This window comes from Pholcus phalangioides, unplaced genomic scaffold (genome assembly GCF_987345545.1).
Source record: "Pholcus phalangioides strain wild (caught in Gottingen) unplaced genomic scaffold, Ppha-v1.0 ptg000015l_1, whole genome shotgun sequence".
NCBI lineage: Eukaryota > Metazoa > Arthropoda > Arachnida > Araneae > Pholcidae > Pholcus > Pholcus phalangioides.
The window spans coordinates 76,900,295-76,922,833 of record NW_028301608.1 but is presented as its reverse complement, the minus strand read 5'-3'; the positions used below and the strand labels follow the sequence as shown (position 1 = coordinate 76,922,833).

Below are 22,539 nucleotides of genomic sequence, written 5' to 3'. Positions count from 1 at the left end.
ACATCCCTCTCGTCCTTTTGTTCCCCTTTTCAGGTTTCAGGAATCATTCTTTTTTTTTTTTTTTTTCACTCTGAAACATACATTGCTTCATTGGTATGAGTGTTTGCGTGTGTTTTTCCCCCACATATTTTTGCAAGTTTTGACCGACGCCCTCGAGGTTCCCAGACGAATACAAGTTGCCTCCAAGCAGAGCAGATGCTGTTCTAACCATGACTCAACTTACCCGAGGATAACATGAAAAAGACAGTCGAAAAAAACAACTCTGAGAGAAGAAAACTGCAATATACATTTCGTGAATACCATTGTTTGCTCACCAACAGCAGATGCCTTGTACTGAAATGGGGGTTTCGGATTGTCTATTCAATTCAGAAATAAAGAAAATAGGATGCAAACAACATTCAATGCCGATTCCTCTGGCAAAAATACAACACTCCCAGAAGATTAAAAAAAAAGCTTCTGAGGGAATAGAAAGCGCCCCCCCCCCCTCGCCTTTCTCCAGACGAAGTAATAAAACTGACCAGAGAAGGTGGACACGATTAATTAAAAGCGAGGGGAGACCGATCGTTATTTTTTTTTTTTTGCTCCAACTCTTAATGTCTATGCTAGGCAAATATGTCAAAATGCCAAGACTTTTCAAGTCCAAGACAATTGTAGCGTTTTTTGGCCGCCATCATCCTACTCCTCTTCCCGCCTGGTCTGAAATTCTGTAGAAAAAAAATTAACCAATGAACGGAAGCATTAAATAAGCTCAATTATGCATAACCACCAATCGTTTTGGTAAGTTTGATACATTTTTCTACATTTGTCAGGTAATTCCTGAATGTAGTAGGTAAGTTTGAAGTATGATAAATATGGAAGAGAAATCATGCGAAAATATCGCTTCCATTCAACCACTTACCAGTTTTTCACGTACGTGATGGGTGTATGCCATAAAATGCCAAACACATGTAATGTGTGCCATAAAAACCAAATTACCGTATTTTAACGTGTACCCCCTGATTTTCAGGGCTTAAAATTTGGGAGAAAGTTTTAAAGATATAGCTATAATACTATCCATGTATAATGAACCCCCCCCCCTACTGTTTTTGGGACCCAATTTTTGACAAAAAGAGTTCCTTATACACGTTAAAATATGGTAAATGAAAATAAGTGTTATGAGAATAAAAAACGTATATATTATTATCAGCATTGTAACGTTAGCTTTATTCACATTTATCAACATTTTTAAATATAAGCAACATCACTGATCCATTCCATCATCTTAGATTGAAATTTGACCAAAATTTCCGGTAAATTTACATAATTTATTGATGATTTATCATTACTAATACGAGCAGGGGATATAACCAATAAATAGGATATAACCACTAGGATATATATAGGCAGGGGATATAACCACACATAAATGTGAAAAAACATAATGCATTGAACTTACAAAAATGGTTGGTTACTAAGCATAATAGCCGGTGATTATGCATAATAAGCCGATTATCAAATTTCCGGAACATATATAGCGGTTCCGTTTTAATTGGGAAAAATGATTGTGTTGGTGGGTTTCTTTTTTTTTAACTATGGTTACCAGGTTCAAAACCCTAAAATGAAGACGCATATGCACACGCTACTTAAATATGCTTGCAACAGATGTCGCAATTTTCCAACAAAGAACCAAATTATCGTCTAAACAAAGAAATTTTTTTTAATATACACACGTTTTCTTCGGTGCTTTAAGCATTTCGAGGGCCATTTCCCTCCTCCCTATTTTTCGAATTCATTTATTTTTCCTTTTGATTCTCTTCGACTTTTTTCTTGTTTTTTATCAAGCTCACGCGGACCTACTAATAACTTTCCAAGGACCCCTCCGGTATATTCAATTTTCGGTTTTGCTCTCACTCAGTATCACAAAGTGCGATAAAGAAAGACAAAAGTGCTTTTCCCTTTTTGATGATAATAAAGGGAAAAAACCGTCCCTGTTTTTTTAATTCCTTCCTCCTCATATCGGGCATAATTTGTATTAAGCTTCGAGCGATTTCACATCGAATTCTGTCAACACCAGCTATAGTTAGACTGCAACTATATCTAGTGTTGATTCTGTACACGGGCGCACACACACGTTCTTTGTGTGACGACTTTTTTTTTTCATTCGCCCATTTTTTTCCCTCCATGTTCGTTCGGTTCTCTGTAACTCGATTTACAAGAAAACGCGATAACTTTCTGTGTTGACGTGAATACACGTTAATGAAATTTTGATGTCTGAAACATGTTGGATCTCATCATCGACGGTGGGAGCTCTCTTGTTAGAATACAATTTTTTTTTATTTGACGGGTAATTAGATGTCGCTTAACTTCGAACGGTCAAAAAAAGCTTTTGTAGGAAACGGGAGTACCTTGTTGTGCAAATCTATTCGGCCTTCGGACACTAAAAAAATTCAAAGGCGTTGAACAATTAAACTCGCTATCATGTTAAAAAAAGAAACATTATCCAAAACACATTATCATTAACCGCTTAACGGTTTATCCCGCGGGCCGCGTGTGTTCAGGTAATGCGTTCGTGCCCCCCCCCCCACCCCCGATAATCTTGGGTATACTGGAAGCATCTTATATTTTCAAACTTATTATATTTTTCTCTTATTATATTGACGTCTCACTTATTTTAACACTTACTTTTTGATTGAAAAGTTTTTGTGAATTTAGTAATAAAATACTGAACGTAAAAAAAATTATCACTGCTCTTCTATTTCTGACTATTTAAACATACACTAAAGCGTCTCTAAAGCCAACATTACAGAACTGGTGATGATTTTTAGATATGTACGGTACGCACAACTTTTAATCGAACGATGGCGATATCTTGGGTTCGTAAAGTTTAAGAATGGAGCGGTTTTTACCAAAAAATATGGTTTGGGATTTTCTACCAGACTATGTGCAATTCGTCTTGATGAGGGGTCATCTACATATTTACTGTGTATTATATTGTTCAGACTTCAAAATCTTCAATACTCTTATTTTTTTCTATCTTATCTGATTTATCGCATTGCATTTACCCTAAAAATAAAATTTCATCGCTGTAAGTATAAAAAAAAAGAGATATGAGTGAAAATGTGTTTGGGGACACTCTCAACATTGAGAAACTGAATTTGAAGGTTGATTTCAGGGGAAAAACACACACTAAACAAGTTTCGAACGATAAACGCTCCATATGCTTGCTACGCGAGTGTTTGGATTTAGTGCTGTTAAAAATAAATAGTTTTTATTTTATGGGGGTGAAAAACAAACTTTTTTAGTGACTTTATACCCGTTATTGGACGAATATTTATACCATAATTATTTAAAACGATGTGTCACAAAGCAATTGTTTGTGACGACAATTTCATCAATTTAGAAAACAATATATAAGAATTTTCCGTCGAACATTGCTTTATTTTATATTATAATTTTATTTCATTTTGCAATTCCCCAATTTTTAATAATGCTAAAAAAAAATACGGATGAAACGAAATGCCGTGGTTTTAGCAGAGACAACTCCACCAATAGCCACTACCCTAAACTTGGCACACACTAAGATGATTTACGCTATTAGGAGAACCGTTATTTATTGATTATCATCTCCATAAGTATTAACATCCATCTAATTGTATGGTATAAGTTTGTGAATTCTTTGCACATTATTATATTTACCATTTGAGCTCATGAATGTTGTCTTAGGAATGAAACGAATTTCTGAAATGGTGAAAAATTGCAAAATTTCGTTGTTTATTTGTTTACTCGAATACTTAAAAAAAGTTTGAAAAACTGGATGGATGACTTATCTATCGTATCACCGTATACTTAAAACCATAATTTCCCATTTCAGTAAAGTTATGAGCTTCATATTTAAACATTTTCGCATAATTTGTCGAGAAATTTTTCAATAATGAGTTTCAAATTTATATCTAGTATATGGTCCCTAAAAGTGGTCATTTTCATATAATCGCTCATATCTTGCGAAATAGAGGTCAGATTAGAGTGAAAATTGATGCTGTTGGGTTTTCTACTATGCTGATTCTAACGAAGTAAAAATTAATGTATGCTTCTATTCATAAATTTTTAAAATATGTTTTAATAATTCATAATTCATATTTAAAAAAAGCCAAATTCAAAATGAGTAATAAAATTATGTTTGGTCTATTAGAATCTATCATTTAAAATAAAAAGTAATGATGTACCTATATTATTTCTGCAATTACGCTCAAAAACAAGAAGTTTCTGTTTAACATTACGACACTCATTTTTCAATAATTTATATTTCACTAACTGTTCGTTCAAAATTGATGAAGTTTGGCATTTTTGACATTTCTTGAGATACCGAATCCAAATATGGAAGAAAAAAAAATGGGATTACCATTGAACTTTCAAAAGTTGGATCTAGTTTTAACATCTAGATGACCCCTTAAGGAAAAATGAACTTATGAAACTTATGGAAGATCTTAAACGAAGAAGAATGCTACTTTCCTTTTTTTTACAATGAATATAACCCAAGATATCGCCATCGTTCGGTTAAAAGTTGCGCGTACTGTACCTTTAGTTTATGGTGCTTTACGCAAATATCCTGTATGAGAATGAATGCAGTTTTATTCCCATTTCAGAAATAACACAAAAAAGACATTCATTTAACGTTTCTTTCGAAAATAATTAATGATTTATTTCTACAGTTTCGCTCCGCTGACGAAATACACGGGCAAAACAGTGGTAATCACGCTACCCGATGAAAAAACCATCTATGATTTTGATTGGTTCGGCGTTTGGTGTGACGAAGCTCGGGTCGACTTTGGAAGCGTCCAGCTTCTGCAAAACATCGTCGTTCCGCCTTCACCACGGATGTTGGGAATTGAGCTCGAAGTAAGTACATGTCTGAATGTTCTTCGTTGTCGTATGGGTATCACCCATCATTATGAAAGCCCCCTCCCGTACACGATCCAGAAATCCTCCGAGGTAAAAATGGATCAAGTCGGTCTGTTCAGGTCTCGTGATTCGGCCTAAACACCCCCCCCCCCCCCCTCAGCTACTGACGCTCCAAAATACCTTTCTTTTCGCTGGTGGGTGGACGCGACGGACGGTAGTTTGGCTCTTGTCGATTTTGTATTGGCAAGACAGTGCATGCTTAATAGAAATCGTAAGAAAAAGCGGCCTACTGATCTAATGTATATGCGTATATATGAATTGACATCATCATGCTCATCATGCCCATCATGCCCCACAGCAATCATCATCTTGCCCCTCCCCAGTTCTGTATGACCCTCCCAACCCCCCGCACATCTTAGAGCAGGGCCCCTAGGTTGGTACTTTTGGGGGAGGGCAAGCAAAACTTTTCACGAGCGCTTCTATAGTGAATTTACATATTAATAATAATAATAATAAAAACGATGGTAATTGTCCCGGACTCAGGGCTGAAGCGCTGTCAGTCCCATCCTTGTGAAAGGCCATTTATGGCAAGTGACAGAAGCTATGAAGATCTGAAGTTTACAACGATAAACTCTTCCAGAAATTTCTGGCTCATGTTGAATGAACCAAACTGAGCTAACACACACCATATACACTCCGGTCTACCTGTACAGCTCGGGACAGTCAAATTTTTATCCGTATGACGACATATTTTGGGATGAAAAAATTTGACACAATGTCGATGTCAGACAATAGCAGCAATGAAACCGTTTTCAGTGGAACATAATATTGGACGGAATTTACCTTCGTTTTTAAATTTGTGATCTTGCGTTTCTTTATACATGGTGAATCCGACCTGTTCTGCCAAACGAAAGGGAGTGATATTGGATCATGAAACAACCTACCAACCCTGTCCTATCTCGAACCGTTTTTGAGTTATGGTGGGTAATCGATTATGGAAAAAGAATGCGTGAAGTCTGAAAAAAATCCAGATTTGTGAAGTTTCTAAGATTCTGAGAGACCTACGCGCAAACTAAGCACATATTTGGAAAGCGCAGAACCAATCCTCTAAGGTCACACCAATTTCATTGAAATATCTGGATTTAATGGCGAACTACAGGCGCTGAAAGATTGACAAAATCGAATTGCCGCCAAAAGTTTTCATTTCCAATTCCGCAAACACTCTTTTAGCTACAATCGGTCAAATTTGCCAAAAACTTGTCCATTAGCTTTTGAAAATCCTAGAAAAAATCAAATTGGTCATCTAGTTCGGGCGAAATTTAGTCGTTTGTTTGCAAGACATCACTGAAACCGGCGTTCGTCGAAGTAATTTTAGTAGGTTTTGGTGACAGTTCGATTTATGACTTTACCGATCTCTCAGCGCTTCCAGATCGCCATTAAATACGGATATCCTGCAGATAGTGGTAGCGTCACCATCCAATCCTACCGCTTTCCTTGTTGGTGCATCCCTCTTATTGCATCTTTGAACTCACTTTGCAAGATCGGTTGTTTCTCGTCTTCCTCTGGGCGGGGGACCTCAATATTAATCAGTTATGCATACGTGTGACTATAAAAATTTCCCATAAATCGATACCAAGTTTCAGCCTCATCTGAGGCTTCAGTTATTTTTTTACATTCTCGTCAACCACCGTCCTAGGGTTATATATCCATGGTGTGCTCGCAGCAGGAAGCACCCAGAATGCTCAATGCTCGTGTCCGATTTCGTGCTCGCGAGGACTTGATCAACGTGTCACGTAAACATGTTGTGCAAACTGCATTGAAGGATTGAAATCCTCCTGATTTCATGCATTGGTATGTCAAATTTGCCGTAAGGGTGCTCTTCTTTTGATGATGGGTATAGGCAGTGCTCGCGACTAGAAAAGGGGTTGAAGACCTCTGCTCTACACTGTTCTTCCCACGCCTGCGCACTCATTTTTTTTGCATTCCTTTGAATTTTATTGTGAAGTGTTCAATATTTTTCTTGGCCTCTATCCGTTCAATCGTTTTTATATATCCTTTTTTCATCCATTCAGTTTAAAGTGATTGGAGTACGTTTTATTATTTTATCGTTTTGGGCCAAAGAAAGATCCCAGGGCCAAAGCAGCTTGTGTTCACGGTACCATTTTTCCCATTTCGAAAGATAAATAAATAAAATAACTCCGATGAGACGACAAGACAGGGTAGTTTCCGAAGGGAATTTGTATAGCTATAGCAATAAGTAGAGCTCCAACAGAAGGACAAACAAAAGAAGGGATAGGTGAGGCTATGGGTACTTCTAGGAGTTTCTAGGAGTTTGAGCCGCCTCTGGTCTGATGATGATGGTTGTACAGCAGATTTCAGAATCGATAGATCGATTGTGACGCACGCAAACAGCCTAGTCTGACGTGAATGGCGTCACAAATGCAAGTGAAAATCCACGTTCGCTTCCATAAAGGAAATTTTCCAAATATTACATTTCTTTTTCTGACAAATTCACCATTTTGGTTGCTATTTTCTACTTCCCCGCCACCTAGCTTTCATTTGGAGCTGTCAAGATAGGTTCTTCTCTTGGGCTTTTTTCCTCTCTCCAACTCTTTTTTTTTAATTCTTCGAAAAATAACAGGGAGTAAAAAAACATTTATCTCAGTTACTGCGGTGTATGGCAGTTTTATGCCGGTTCCAAAACATTTTGGAATCACCGGCTCGCTATTCGAGTCTGTCCTACCCTTCGGAAAGAGGAGCGAGAGCAAAGCTAGATTCTGTAATCGAGCCATTTTTTTCCTCAGACATGAATTCCCGCCTCGGTAATATTCTACACATTGTAGCGGAATGTTATTGAAATAAATCATCGAAGCTGTGCATTCGTATTCGTTTCACCGGAAAATTTGTAAAAATGAATGTTGCTTGTATTTGATTCGTGTAGTTTTTGGTCGAACTACTTTTGGATTTCAGAAATACCGACCTGGTATAATTTTTCATTTTTCTTTTTACTTCGTCTATATATATATATATATTACACGAAATTTGCTATTTTTTTGTTTCAGTTTGTCTCAGCACCAATAACTCGCCACCCCCCCCCACATGCGCCACCGTACATCTTACAAGAGTAACATACATTGCGTATAGAATCAATTAGTGGTTCTGTATAACATGACATTGTTATGGCTCATGAATAATTTTACAGTTACGTAATAACTCAACCTTCATTTCCTCTCACGGTTGGCAACTTATTCATCCTAAAGTTATTTCTTTCTTTGTATTCATTCATCATTCCAGTACAAACTGAACTGCGAGATTTTGCGAGACGACATCGGTTTTGAGATACGATGGATCATGGACGGAGAAGATATCGTCATGCAACTCGTTGCAAAACTTGGTAAGTTTTTATTAGACTGAAAAAACTAACGGTTATAAGGGTTCGTTTCATAATTCGTTCTCTTGTGTTTCAGCTTCAGGAAATTGTGTACAGTTGTGGTCGGTTGAAGTTGGCGAGACCAGAAAGATATATAACATATGACTGACATTAGCGCAAAAAATTCATGCATTTAACATCTTCACTTTAAAATATGGAAGACAGGCGGCAGCATAAGTCGGTCACGCATGCACAGGCACAACACGTTTTCCTGCACGTACGAGTTCATTGGAAATTCCCCAGTGGAATGTTTACGAGGTCCACGTATGGTAAACTAGTAGCTTCAGAAAATTTGTTTCAACAAGTACCCTTTTCCACACCAGTGGGAAGTGGTACTACTACACCAAACACAAATACAAAACAACGCTACACAGGCAAAATGCCCAACGAGGTGGCTGATAAAAAGATGCCCATAACACACACACACAAATATGGATGTCATATATTTCAAAAATACACCTTTAAAAATGTAATTACAAACAATATATATACATACCGCTGTAATGCAATTTACTGCATGGAAATGAAGCGCTGTGTATCGGTGGTCGCCTCAAGCTCATTAGTGGAGATATCTTATTTATATCCTTCCTCGGGTTTGAACCTGAGACAGTAGCAACAACCTTCACGGTAGTAGACGAAAATCTTACCACCATACCACTCGGGCGTTAGGAAAGTGGTACTGGCACTTGAATAAAATCATGCTGGCACCGATTTATTTTTACTCGGTGGAGACATCGAACCACTCAAGCCCATTTGTCAATCAATCCAGTTCACAAGATCCAGAAAATAACAAAACTTCTTCATTTAACCGAACAAATATCAAAAGCACAACATTCCTGGATGGCAACCATATTTGAACTTTATTGCATCCCTTCTCGCTGAAGATCAAAGCAATGAAATGGTGGTACTTACGTATTAGCCGGAACCCGTTTGGTACTGAATTGCCACCATGACCCATGACGATCACGAACAATTAGAAATAATAAAATTGTTACATCGAAAATACAGATGGAAGCATCACACGAATCATTTCAAAGAACTTATTGTTAGTTTATTATAATTTAAAGCAAACTGAACATAAAAAAAACAACTTTAATTTGTCTCATTCGTTTCGCTAATGTTTCTTTTGGGATAGAGAATTCTGACATAATAGGCAAATATTATTTTGCCAGGTATATTCAAGTCGAAAATGTCATTAATAAAAAAACTCCTTTTTGGAATTTTTATGAGAATACTCATTGGTCTTATAGAACAGATCCCTGAGAAAAAAAAAACCTTTGTAGATAAAATCACCTGATGTAATGCGGAGGTTTATCCGAGTGAGTTAGAAACAAAAAGTTTTTTTCAAATGGAGAATTTTCAGACCTTTTGAATCGCCAACGTCAGATTTTGATTTTCTAGAGGAACGACTTTATTTAGACTTCATTGAACACAATCTCTGGAAATCCTATCGGATGAGGGTAATGGTTTATATATCTTTGGTAATCATTTAAAAAAAAAATACTATTGCAAAACCAACTTTACAAAACAAAAATTCAGCTGATTCAAGATTGAAGAATGGATCAAGTCCGAGTCGCAAAGTAGGTTTTCGTATGTTTGCACCCATCAAATCATTGATGTATTTCCATTGTTTACGGGTAGTTTTATTGGATTTAGTAAATTCACCAAGATGATAGCTATTTCTAGATTGACTAGCTATTTCCGATTTTATTTGTTTTAATAAGTTGTAAGCAACACCGAGATGAGATAATAATAAAAATACCAGCGATTTTGAACAGATAATTTCAAAAAACCGCTTGCGGCTGGAATGTAAAGCAACGTACACTTTTCACAGATAAGCGGTTCCTTTGACTTGGGTTGGGAGCTGGAAAGTACTAGTCGTTATACGTACCGTCAGAACGACTCAAACCACGTGAATAATCACCCTCCAATTTTCAGGTTTGGATCTGGTATAATGTATTGTATAATCGCTCTATTTTTAAAATGCAAGTTTGGCCAACCAGCGAACAGAATAGAATCGTCCTACAAAATTTCCCAATACGGTCATGAACAGAACTTCCAACATCATATATCAAGGTGACATTAGGTGACAAGGTCATCTACACATGATTTGGAAGCACAACTGGCATACAGTAATCTGTACGAATACATTATTAAAACAGATGTAAATGGAAATCAACTTGTGCTGACTTACACAGATTCACTAGCAGCGAAAGACCTGCTCGATCCTAGAGCAACAGAAACATACCTACATTGAGGTAGATCTAATCAGATCTAAATGGTCATCACTCATTATGGGACTATAGAGATGAAGCTTCCAGAGGAAGAACAATTCTACAATTTCTACAAAAGAATTACCTCATACTACTCAATCAAAATCTAAAAACTTCAACGTATGTGTACGGAAAGTCTAAATAAAGGGTGGCCAGATTTTTCTTTCTGCAACTCTCCCACACTTTCGGCTTCTACTTCGTGGGAAATAAGTGACAAGGGCACCTCGGGCCATCACAAGTACATCCGAATCAGCATTGCTGAGAGCATTTGTGTTTCATTCTATCCTCGCTATCACGTAACAGAGAGAAAATTAAGGTTGCTTTGCAAAAAACTGCAAGGACCTCTGAACAATCTATTGAAAGAGCTGAAACATCAAGACACATATGATAATCAAGGATCACTAACCTTAATAAAGAAAGTCTTGGATTTTTTAACGACTGCATGCAGTAATACCTTTACTTTAAAAGTTCCCAAAACTATTTCCAAATTGTTATGGTGGGATGAACATTTGACTAAAGAAAATCGCAAACTTCGTGCGATGGAAAATAAAATAAAATACGTGGAAGATAACAGACCAAGATATATAATAGAATTAAAAAAAAAAAAAGTACTGTTTTCAGAAACTAATCAAAAGCACTAAGAAAAGAAAATGGTATGAATATTGCAGCCGAATGGAAGAACCTTACTGGAATCGCTATAAAACAACGAAAAACAACAAATATTTCACGCCGCAACTCCTTCTTCATTTGTGCAAGATAATCATAAAATAAATACTGTAGAAGCAGCTGAACGGCAATTAAATCTTTCTGATCTATATCCTATCCAGAACTGACGTTTCACTGCACACAAAAGACAAGACTATCACACATATGGAAATAACGAGAATCATCAACAAATTAAATAATAGAAAGGCTCCAGGTATGGATGGAATTTGTGATAGAACCATCAAAAAGCTCCATAGTAGGTTTCATTCCCTCTTCTCTATCTTGTTCAATAAATGCATGAGCATTGGAACCTTTCCGGAACATTTTAAAAGTGGCTTGCTATTATTATTCTTGAAACAAGGGTGGAAGCCTGAAGACCTCGACTCTTACAGACCCATAACATTAGTATCGAATGTTGGTAAAATATTTGAACGCATACTCATGAATAGAATGGATTATTTTTTAAACAAACAGAATTGGTTCCATCCGCTACAGTATGGATTTAGAAAAGGCAAGTCGACAGAAAAAACAATAGACAACACGATGCAAGAAATGAAATGACAAAAAGAAAAGAATAATTTTTCTGCTGTAATCCTTCTTGATATCAGGTCAGCATTCGATAATCTTCGTCACGAGCTCATATATAATGAGCTCTCGTCACAATTTCAACAATACCTGATAATTTACTTAAAAGTACTTTAAGTTATTAAAAGAAAGAAATATATATACATATATTATCAGTCATGACAGATAGAGGGCCTGCAACGAAGACACAGAAACAGGGATGCCTCAGGGGTTGTAGAGGTCCATTTTTTCTTGGAATGTTATTATTAAAGAACTTCTCAAACACCACTGGCGAAACGACGTATGCCTGCAATCATATATGCTGATGATATCATCCTTACAGTATCAAGCAACACGTCAAAATATCAATGAAACTGCAACTCGATGTCTAAAAGAAATAAAAGAATGGCTTGCAATTAATCATCTGCAACTTCAAACTGACAAGATTGCATATTTCTGGCTTTATAGAAAGAAAGGACGCCTGAAAATCCAACATGACAATCGTTACATCAAAAGAACATGGAACTTTAAATGTTTGGGAATCAATTTAGATGAAAAAATTTAACTAGATCTACCACATTAACCAACAAGTACATAAAACACATAAAACACTTTAGTCTTTCTGTATGAGTGGGGGTGGGGGGTGGGGAAGGGGGTCTGCAAGTGCTTAACAAACTATTCAGAAATATCTATCATCGAACCATCATCATTCCCCAACTATCCTATGAATCGAGTATTTGGTTTGCAAACCATAACTGTAGAATGAAACGCAAGATGCTGACTGCTCAAAGACAATACTTACTTTTTGTAGCGGGTGCATATAATACTACGCCGACTAATGTTTTATAAATTTCCACTCGAAATTTACCTTTAAACTTTCAAATAGAAGTTATATCGAAAAGAAGCCGACTCCTGATATTAAGACACAATGTTATATGTAACAATTTCAGTCTACTAGCATCTGCATACGAAGAAAAAATAGCCTCATGGCCTCATCATCCAACTATAGATGTTCAGGATGATCAGCTCATCACTGAAGGAAAAAACATTCCAATAGCCACCAAAATATATACGGATGGCTCGAAAACTCTGGTGGTGTTTCGGCTTTTGTTGTCTCGCGCAATAACATCATCATACACGAATGGTCACAAAGGCTTCAAGACATCGATTCTATTTTCCAGGTAGAATCGTTTGCTACTCATCGGGCCATTCTTCACACATACTGCATGAAAACGAACCTATTCGGATTATATCAGACAGTCTTTCAAGTATTTCTTCTCGCACTTAGAAATAATTTTTCTCCCACCCAACTTGTACGACAAATCAGAGCAAATCTAATTGACAAGCCCAACACTTTCATCTCGTGGACCAGGGCAATCAAGGAAATGAATAAGCAGACGCACTTGCTAAAACAGCTGCTTCATCAGAAAATATGAACTCTGATGATCCTCCTTCTTAGTCTCATGCCAAACACAAGATACTTTGTGCAGCGAAAGAAACTTGGCTGTCTAGATGGATTAATGATGACCAACAAGGCATAAAAGTATTCCAAATCATAATTAAGACCAAAATCTTCAACCAACCATGGATTAGAGAAAGGACAATCCTATATAGTGAGCATGGCCCTGTTCCGTATTACCTAAGGAGATACAAAATATCTAAAAATAAATCAAGTGCTTGTGGGGAAATCGGTACATTTCCTCACTATATTTGGTCTTGCCCTAGCACTGCACCCTACTACCAGATCCCGATTAATCTAAAAAAATATTCATGTCTGGAAACGTCAAGTAATACAAACTAAAAACTGGGCCGACATTATCAGGCTTATCAATTTTCTGGAGGGAAATTTGTCGTTGCTACACTGCAAAACTGAAGATCACTTCGAATCTGATGAAAGTTGTGAAGACCTCCCTGCCTTCCACATGGTGACTAGATCGATGACCAGATCAGGTCAGCACCAATAGCCCAAATTTAATGACTGCGCTGTAATTTTAAAAATGTGTTAATTTTTTTTTTCGATCTCGAACTGTGACGTGTATTAAGATTACCACAAACGTGTTTAATTTTTACACTGTTTTGTGCTCACCATAGTAATATAATTGTTGTCCCCCCTCCCTTTTTCACACATGTACTTGGACTGTGACGTGCATTGTGCTTACCACAAATTTTTAATTCTTTCATTTCTTGTGTATGTTTACCATATTTGCATTTCTGTTGTTTCCCTTTCCTTTTCCATTCTTCTTTTTTTCATTTCGGACTGTGAGATGCATGTGCTTACCACAGATGTTTTACCACAACTTTTTTGATTGTCTCGTGTTTACTTTGTATTTTCGTTTTTTTATCTTTTTTTTTATCCTCACATACTGTGATAAAGCGTTCTCATGTTTGGTCAGGTGGGCTATGGGAGGGTGTTGCTGCTTTTCCAACCCTTTACGTTAGAGGTTTTGTAAGGAATGTTAACGTGGATATCTGTCTGGTATTTCAAGTTCAAGCCTCCAATATTTAACGACCATCATCAATAGTGGAGCGGCCACACTACTTGCCCATGACAAACCTTAGAGCCTATTGGTCAGCCTTAACACGAGTGTGTAGCAATTTGAAGTGGATGAACAAAATTATAAATCATGTTCTATCATACTGCACTTTCTACTCCTTATTTTGTTTTTTTAATCGTGCTTGTAATTTTATGTGTATTTTACATTCTCCCCAAACAAAAAGAGTAACTTTTTTGTACTTTTTCATTATTTTATTTCTTCATATATCATTGCAGAAGATAATGAATACATGTCTTTTGGTCTAAGCAAGAATGATAGTCACTCGGAAATGATAAAAGCCGACGCGATGGTTGCGTGGATCGATAGGAACAACCGAGGGCACGCCGAGGACTACCACTTGGGAAGCAAGGAACAGGTCAGTTACATCCACCGTTTTTTCCTTGCACATCGTGGCACACAATGGAATATGGCTAATTCGAATTTTTAGGATATCCGAAGTTTTACAAACTTCCCTGGAGTTTCTAGTTTGAGTTAATGTTCAAGTTAAGTTAATTAAATTAGAACAGAAAATATTAAGAATCGTCCCAGGCCCCCAGACTGAAGCTCTGTCAGCCCCACCTTTGTGGAGCTATATGGTTACCACTATATGGTATATCCACGTATACGGGAAGTCGTGTATGGATGATGATGATTTACACAGTGGTACATAAATGCTATCATAATATCACTTTTCGCTGATGGCTCTAATTTTAATCGTTGAGATAGCAATATAATCTCGTTCTGGTCATTTATGTTTTTAAACGATGTAAATTCAGTAATAACAGCTTATACGTTATTCGGTTTTCTTTTCCACGCATTTTCATATAGTGCGTGGGACAAAGGGGAAGCTGTCCGGACACACGATTTCCCACAGGAGTTAACAGCGTCATACTACTGAATGCAGCTGTCGTGAACGGATTCACCATGATTACGCTGAAGAGACCTCAAGTTGGCCGTGAGTATATTCAATTTACCCTCCTTTGACTTTTTCAAGTCATCTCCTATGAAGAGGAAGAAGGGGGAAAACCTTAATTTCACAAATGAATTCTGGAAAATCGCCACCATAAAAAAGAAATTAAAAGAAAAGGCGTTCTCCAGTTGTACTCTTTTAACACAAAAATTTCACTCCTCTTTTTAGCAGACATCCAAAAAGTTGAATGACTCGAACAATCCTGATTTTCACAATTTAATTTACAGCGCTGGTCTTTCTTTTTTTACCCCTTCCTGCACAAGCACGAGACAATTTGTACTAGAGAAGTCGGCAGCACCATCTATATAGCAGAAGGCCTCCGCGCGAAGCTCTGACGTCACAGAAGAAGTCCATCTTACCTGTAGCCATTGGATATAGCAGGCCGACGCATGCGATATCTTTACTTTTTTTTGCAATATATCTAATAACTATAGGTGCAATGGACTTTTTCAGTGACGTCACGAGCTTTGCGCGGAGGCTTTCTGCTATAGATGATGTCTGTAGTTGGAAGGAATATTTTAGAGACGTCTTTCCCTCTCATCATCGCGATGTTTCTTTGGTAATCCTATCTGAACGAAAAATTCGATTTTTTCCCTTTATCTCTAAAAACTCTTATATTTTTTATTTTCTCCATCAAAACCCCACCGTCGCCACAGTGGAGATCGGCGAAAGTTGGTTTCCTGTGGTTTCCAACTTCGAGGCGCAAATGCTAGCCGATCTCCCCTTTAGAAAGTCTCACCACAGAGAGCAACAAGCTCACAATGGTACAATTACAGTCCAATCCCGTTATAACGAACTTCAATTGACCGAGGAAATCACTTCGCTATAACGAAATTTCGTTATGGAATTTCCGTTTTCAACATGAGTTAAAAAAAATTTTATAACGGAATTTGATTCTAATTGAAAAAAATTACTTATTTGCGCTCTAGATAATAAAAAGAATGAAGTTGAAATTTAAAAATAACTCAAAGCAACTTAAATCAATTAGGCATCGACGTTTTTTTCCATAAGTTTTTCTTACTTAACATGTTAGAGTCAAATAATCAGTAATTTTCTTTTGCACAAGCTTTGCGGAAGCCGAGGAAACAACAAATTCCTCTAAAGTATACGCCTGCTCAAACAAATGGTCTGGAAGTTTGAGCTGATAAATATCGTTTTAGAGTTTCCAAAGTAGCTAAGGCTTCAGATGCCGGAGGTACCGAAACACAAAGCTCTTCTTCATCACTGCTGTCAGCAATGGATTGTTCTTTATTTTCTTGTATCATACGAACCATATCATTGTCCGTTGACGGTTCCGAAGTGAAGACGTCATCGTCGGAGGAATAAAATCGTCCAGCATCACTCCATTCGGAACGGACGTTTCTTTTGCGATGTGTTCCCACAAATCCTGTAAATCGGTGTGTGCACTTTCATCAGCGTTATTCAGTGTTTCACTGCTTCTTTTTTTGCTGCTGCTCTGAACTCTACTGCTTCTTTTGTTTCTTCCATCCAAATAACTTTTTGAGTGATATCTTTCCAGGTCCAGATATCAAATCCATAGCTTGCTTGACGTCAGGCTTCACTATGATTTCTTTGTTATCAAGCTGGTGAAGAATACGTCTCAGCAGTTGCGTACGGTACATTCCTTTCACGGCCTTAATTATGCATTGGTCAAGTGGTTGCAAAACACGTGCAGTTAGGAGGCATGCATTCGATGCGAATGCTCTCTAACTTTGGAGGTTCATTGTGTACCCTGCAATTGTCAATAAGGAGCAGGGGATTTTCTATTTTTTCGTTTCATTTCTCCATCAAACTTAACTAGCTACTCATTAAAAATTCCTGTAGTCATCCACGCCCTTCGACTTCATTTGTAATCACGAAGAAGTGATTTCACGTTCTTCGGGCACCATGGATTTGCAGATTTGCCAATCACTAAAACTTTTCTTTTTTCGGTTCCGTTCATGTTGCAGCAAAACAAAGCAATCAAGCGTTGCTTGGACTTTTTGCCACTAATGCACTTGTCTTTTTTAAATGTCAAAGTTTTGTTAGGCAAACAGTTGGAAAAAGATTCCGGCTTCGTCTGCGTTGCATCAGAAGGATCGTATGACTTTATCACTTTCGCTATTTCACGAGCTTTCTATTCATTCACATTTTTCATGTCAACTGAATTTGCTTCTCCGCAAATCTGCTTTGCTACCACACCGTACCGTTCTTTGAAGCGATTCAGCCAGCCGACACTTACTTGAAAGTTTTCGCATCCAAAAGCCCCTGCGAATTCTAAAGCTTTTTCGAGTGTGAGTAGACCGGTTATTGGCACATTTCGGGAACGAATGTCTTGAAAACAGGTAAAGACAGCTGCATCCACATCTTGGAAATTCAAAAGTCTGATCTTCCTATGGGATCCTATAACTGCTGTTTGAATTTGCAATTCAAATTTTGTCCGACTTTTCAGAAACATTGAAAGAGTAGATGGAGATATGCCGTATTTTGATGCCACATTCTTTTTCTTTACAACAGCATCAATTTCAGAAATTATGTCAAGTTTTTCTTCAAATGAGAAATATGTTTCATTTTGAGGAATTTTTCACTCATTTCGAAACAGAAAAAATGTCAAACATTCGCCACTCGTAGCACTGATTTGATTTCCTTTTCACGCACTGTATTCGTTTAAGTTTCTTCCCGCAACACCACAAGCCGTAGGAGAATACATAGGACTCGCATCGTGAAGTCCCGGATTCGAACCTCACCGTCGTCACAGTGGTGGTCGGCGTTAATGCGAGCCGATCTCCCCTTTAAAAAGTCTCGCCACAGAGAGCAACAGACCTACAAACGGTATAAATGTAATTCAATCATTACATTTCATTCCCTACACTTCTGAAACGTAGATGACAGCACTGAAAAATCAGACACAACACTAGATACGCACTCAGACTGTTAGGTACACACACTTACACTTCCGACACAACTCACTAGATTGCCCATAGATGGCGATAGACCTGAGTTGTGCTCGGTTTGAAAGAAAGAAAGCACTACACATAACAAGCATTAAATAGTAACAAACTTCACACGTTAGGTTCACAACACGTACACACACATTCCAACATGTACGAATTCGTTAGAAATTCCTCAAAGTAATGTGGACGTGTGGTTGTGACCGCAGTTGACGTGAATGTGTGGTCTAGTAGTAGTAGTAGTAGAGTGAAGATCATGCTAGAGGCGGGGGGAGGGAGTATAGTATGACGAGTGTGTGAAAAAAGAAGCATAAGACCGGGTCCATACCCGCTGTGCCACGTAAAAAACTGATAGTGGGCTCAAAGCAGAGCAGAAGGGTGCAGAGCAACGTTGAACGGAGCGAGGGTTCAGTAGTCGAGCAGCTTGTTCCATGTGGAGCGCGCGTTAGCATCGATCATCGCATCTGAATCGTCATCTGAATCGATCATCTGAAAATGAGAGAACGCCATCTCTATAGAATGCGCAGGAATGAGCGAATTTCTCTCTCTCTTTGACGTTACGACTAAAATGAGTGATTCGAGTGAATCGTGCGACGACGAGCTCGAGGATACGTAATATTGTGCTGCTCGCTGTCCAAATCAACAGTGCTGTGCGCAGTTCGACCGCAAATAACTGGATTTTTTCGCGGATTAGTGCAGCGTAGTGTTGTGGATGTGAACCTGGCTTTACAAGGAAAGGTGTCGTATGTAACTGATAAATGAAACGAAAGCATTTTCCAAAGATACCAGTTTAGGAGTTCATGGTAGTTCATTTCTGCGTTGAACCACGTTTTTTGCTAAAAACCCCGTGTATTTCTAATTAGTATGTTTTTTGATAAACTAATTTATATAATGGACTTGAAGTAGTGGTTTTTGGAGTCAAACCAACAATAATAGCGATGTGGTAGCGAAAAAAAGTTGCAACTTTTTAACACCACAATCCTTCGTGGTTCAGTCTCTTACATTGAAACTTGGAATGGAAACTTGGAATGGAAACTTACATGGAAATCTTTAATAATAAATGTTGACAATTTAGAATTATGAAAAGTTTTTTGACACGTGCATTTATTAGTAAAACAAGGGAAAAAAAATCCCTCATTAAAGTAATTCTATAAAAATAATCGTATGTTTTTCTTGTTTTAGTCGACGAAAAATATGATCAGCACATATATTCTGATGGACCTCAAGCTGTAGTTTGGGCTATCGGACCAGTCAATAACAGAGGTGAAGTGTCTTATCATGGGCCTATGAGATCCAAAGGTATGGTTGTCACCGGACGTGGAAAGATCACCCAAAAAAACATTCTTAACTCAACGAGAGTTAATTTTTCTCGTTCGGAGATAGCTATTTTTATCATATTGAGCAGGTTTAACACTTTCTGTTGACCTCGGACTTTAATATAGTTTTTTTTTCCTGCATGGTTGATGTGTTTTTGAATTTCAATGAAAGGGTTTTTAAATAAAAATGCAGCGTCTCGATTCTCACGTTTTTGTTCCAAAGGTGATGTTTTTGTCGACTTCGCTCGCCCGCCGCAATGGAATTGTCCTCAACCTGCAGAACCGACTTCGACGACAACTCGAGCCACAACAACGACGACTACGACGACGGTCAGACCGACACAGAAACCGACTACGAATTCCGGTCGGGCTCGTAAGCCGAAACCTACTATTGCAACATTAACTTCGGATCGCCGTCGTCGTAAGCCATACGCGGCGGCAAGCAGAGTTACTTCTAGCAGAGTAACGTCGAAATCTATCGCTTGGAAAGTTCCACCGATCGTGTGCCCAGCCGACAGAACGTTCAGAGCGCAGATCGGACCGGCTGGTGGTCAGAAAGGTTACCAGTCGATCACGGGTACGATTTATGGTTTGGTGTCAATATTCATTATATGGAAATGCATAACATTGTGTTTTTCTATCCTTGTCCCATGCATAAGCAAATACAGACTCCTTAACGTTATGCCAAAACTCTATATTTCACTTTTTGAAAAAAAAGAAAACGTCAATATGATAACATGAAATAAACATAAAAGAAAAGTTGTTTGGAAAAAAAAGTTTTATTAAATTAAATTAATTAATTAATTACTATTAATTAAAATTATTTTATTGAGTTTGTAACTTTTATAGTAGTCAGTTCAACATTAAGGTACAACAATCGAAACTAAAAGTTCCACTGCTTAGGTAGAAAGAAATAAAGCCCTTTTGGGTGTTAGGTGAGCTTACGTATTCACCCCCAATGTTATAACCCCTCGTTTCAAAGCGCACTATACTGCTATAGGAATCGGTAGAGTAACGATGAAGGGGGCTTGAGATGGGGTAAATAACTACCCATTGGAACACCGAATCGCCAATTACGGTTTCACGTGGAAATAAACAAAAAGGAAGTGTCCCAAAAAAGGCAAAAAGTGGGGTCAAACAGGGAGGGGGGCACGAATCATCGAGGGCGTGTATAGCGAACGGGGTGAATGTCCACTTCTCCCTGACGCCTATGCAAATAATTTTACAACTTTTTCACTGAACGAGAGAGCGATCTCCTCCTCCCCCCTCGCTCCCTTTCTGTACCAGCCTATGTGTCGATGATGCTTTCCTCCGTCTTTTGAATTGGATTATCTCATTGAATACTGCACTTAAAAACTTGGATTTTTTTTGTTGGCATCAGGAGAGACAGGGCAACAACTTTCTAATTGGGTTCTTGAGCAGAGGGTGTCCGTATAGAAAGTTAACATTTTTATTTTTATAATTACACAATGCCCTTGCAACATGAATGACATATCTGAGTACGACACGTTATTTGAATTATTTTTCTAATTGGAAGTATGCCTATAGGATCAACGGTTCACCAGTGAAATACCATACTCCCTGTTACCTATGCATCCTGTATATTAAATCATAATGTGAGGTGCTACATAGCTTTGCGTCCTTTTTGTGCAATCGCCGTTGATTCGCATTCGAAAAACTAATGACTTTTGATTTTTTTCTCTACTTTCTTTTAACAGGTGACGTGGGATGGGGTATCGCGTGGTACATCGACGGTTACTTGATTCCAGAAATCACGGTACAGAGAGGAAAGACTTACACTTTTGTCGTAGAAGGAGGCGACGATACCGAGAATTCCGCCAGGCAACATTCTCTGTACATTACTGATGATCCAGAAGGTGGATTCGAACACAAAACAGACGCAGAGAAAAAGGTAAAATTTTCACATGTATAAGTTTGTTGCATGGAGGTGTTCCCACGTAATGGAGCACAGCCTGTTGTTGTTTACACTTTTTTTAGAATGTAAAAGAGCAATAAATAAATAGTATGAAATAACTTTGCAAAAAAAAGAAGAACGTGTTATAATAATAACCTATTAGTATGTGCAAATACAACCAACGTTTCTGATCGAATTCCTCATGCTAGACTGAAGTTCGTACACGATGCCCCACAAATTTGAATAATTCATTGACCATTTATCATATTTACCAATGCGAGCTGGAGATCATTACTTAGTCATCGATATCCAATGTGATAAATTCATCAATATAGTATATTATCATATCATTATATATAATATTGTCATATGAGAGGTTCACAACCACAGTAGACCATGTCCATTTATCTTTATTATGGATAACAACACCTCAGTCTTTGATAGACAATTAATTCAGATCAAGTGATGTAAAGGAATTAAATATGTGTTAAGTTTAGTTAAAACTATCATTTTTTTAGTGCCCTGCCTTTACAAAATTTGTAAAAACAGGGTTTTTACAATCTACTATGGTTGCGAACCCCTCATATTATATAGCATCATATTGTTCATATTATGAACGAAATTGATCAAACTTGCTTAAATGGTCGTCGATTACGTAATAATCGCAAGTACAAAGTCCGCAACAGACAAAGGCCCGACGAAGCGACTGAAAAAAGATGCCCATAAAAAAATATGGATGTGGAATATAACAAAAATATTATGTGAAAAAAGCCAAAATTACAAGACTGGTAACAATTTGTGTGTAATTTCATCTTTTTTTTTGCGAACATATTTTCATTTAATTCAATTTTTATCACAAAATACGTGTAGGGCGTGTATTGAGTACAAGTAAAACTGAGTTGTGGGGGGATAAATGATATTTCTCTCCGCTGATCATGCGAAAGTTTCAATAGCTGGCTTATGCGAAGATAAATTCGGGAAAGAAAATTCAATTGCCTTTGCGGGGAATCGAACCCACGTCCTC

At 37.6% G+C, this 22,539-nt stretch overlaps 1 protein-coding gene across 1 annotated transcript in view; it reads left to right on the top strand.

Moving 5' to 3' along the window:
* LOC149076722 (protein Skeletor, isoforms B/C-like) overlaps window positions 1–22,539 on the top strand; it is a 66,230-nt gene that overhangs the window by 32,262 nt on the left and 11,429 nt on the right. Inside the window, exons 7-13 of the mRNA XM_089244352.1 lie at window positions 4,689–4,875; window positions 8,173–8,272; window positions 14,621–14,760; window positions 15,213–15,339; window positions 19,467–19,583; window positions 19,824–20,177; window positions 21,319–21,512. Of these exons, the coding sequence (XP_089100478.1) occupies window positions 4,689–4,875; window positions 8,173–8,272; window positions 14,621–14,760; window positions 15,213–15,339; window positions 19,467–19,583; window positions 19,824–20,177; window positions 21,319–21,512 (1,219 nt within the window). The remainder of the gene's footprint in view (window positions 1–4,688; window positions 4,876–8,172; window positions 8,273–14,620; window positions 14,761–15,212; window positions 15,340–19,466; window positions 19,584–19,823; window positions 20,178–21,318; window positions 21,513–22,539) is intronic.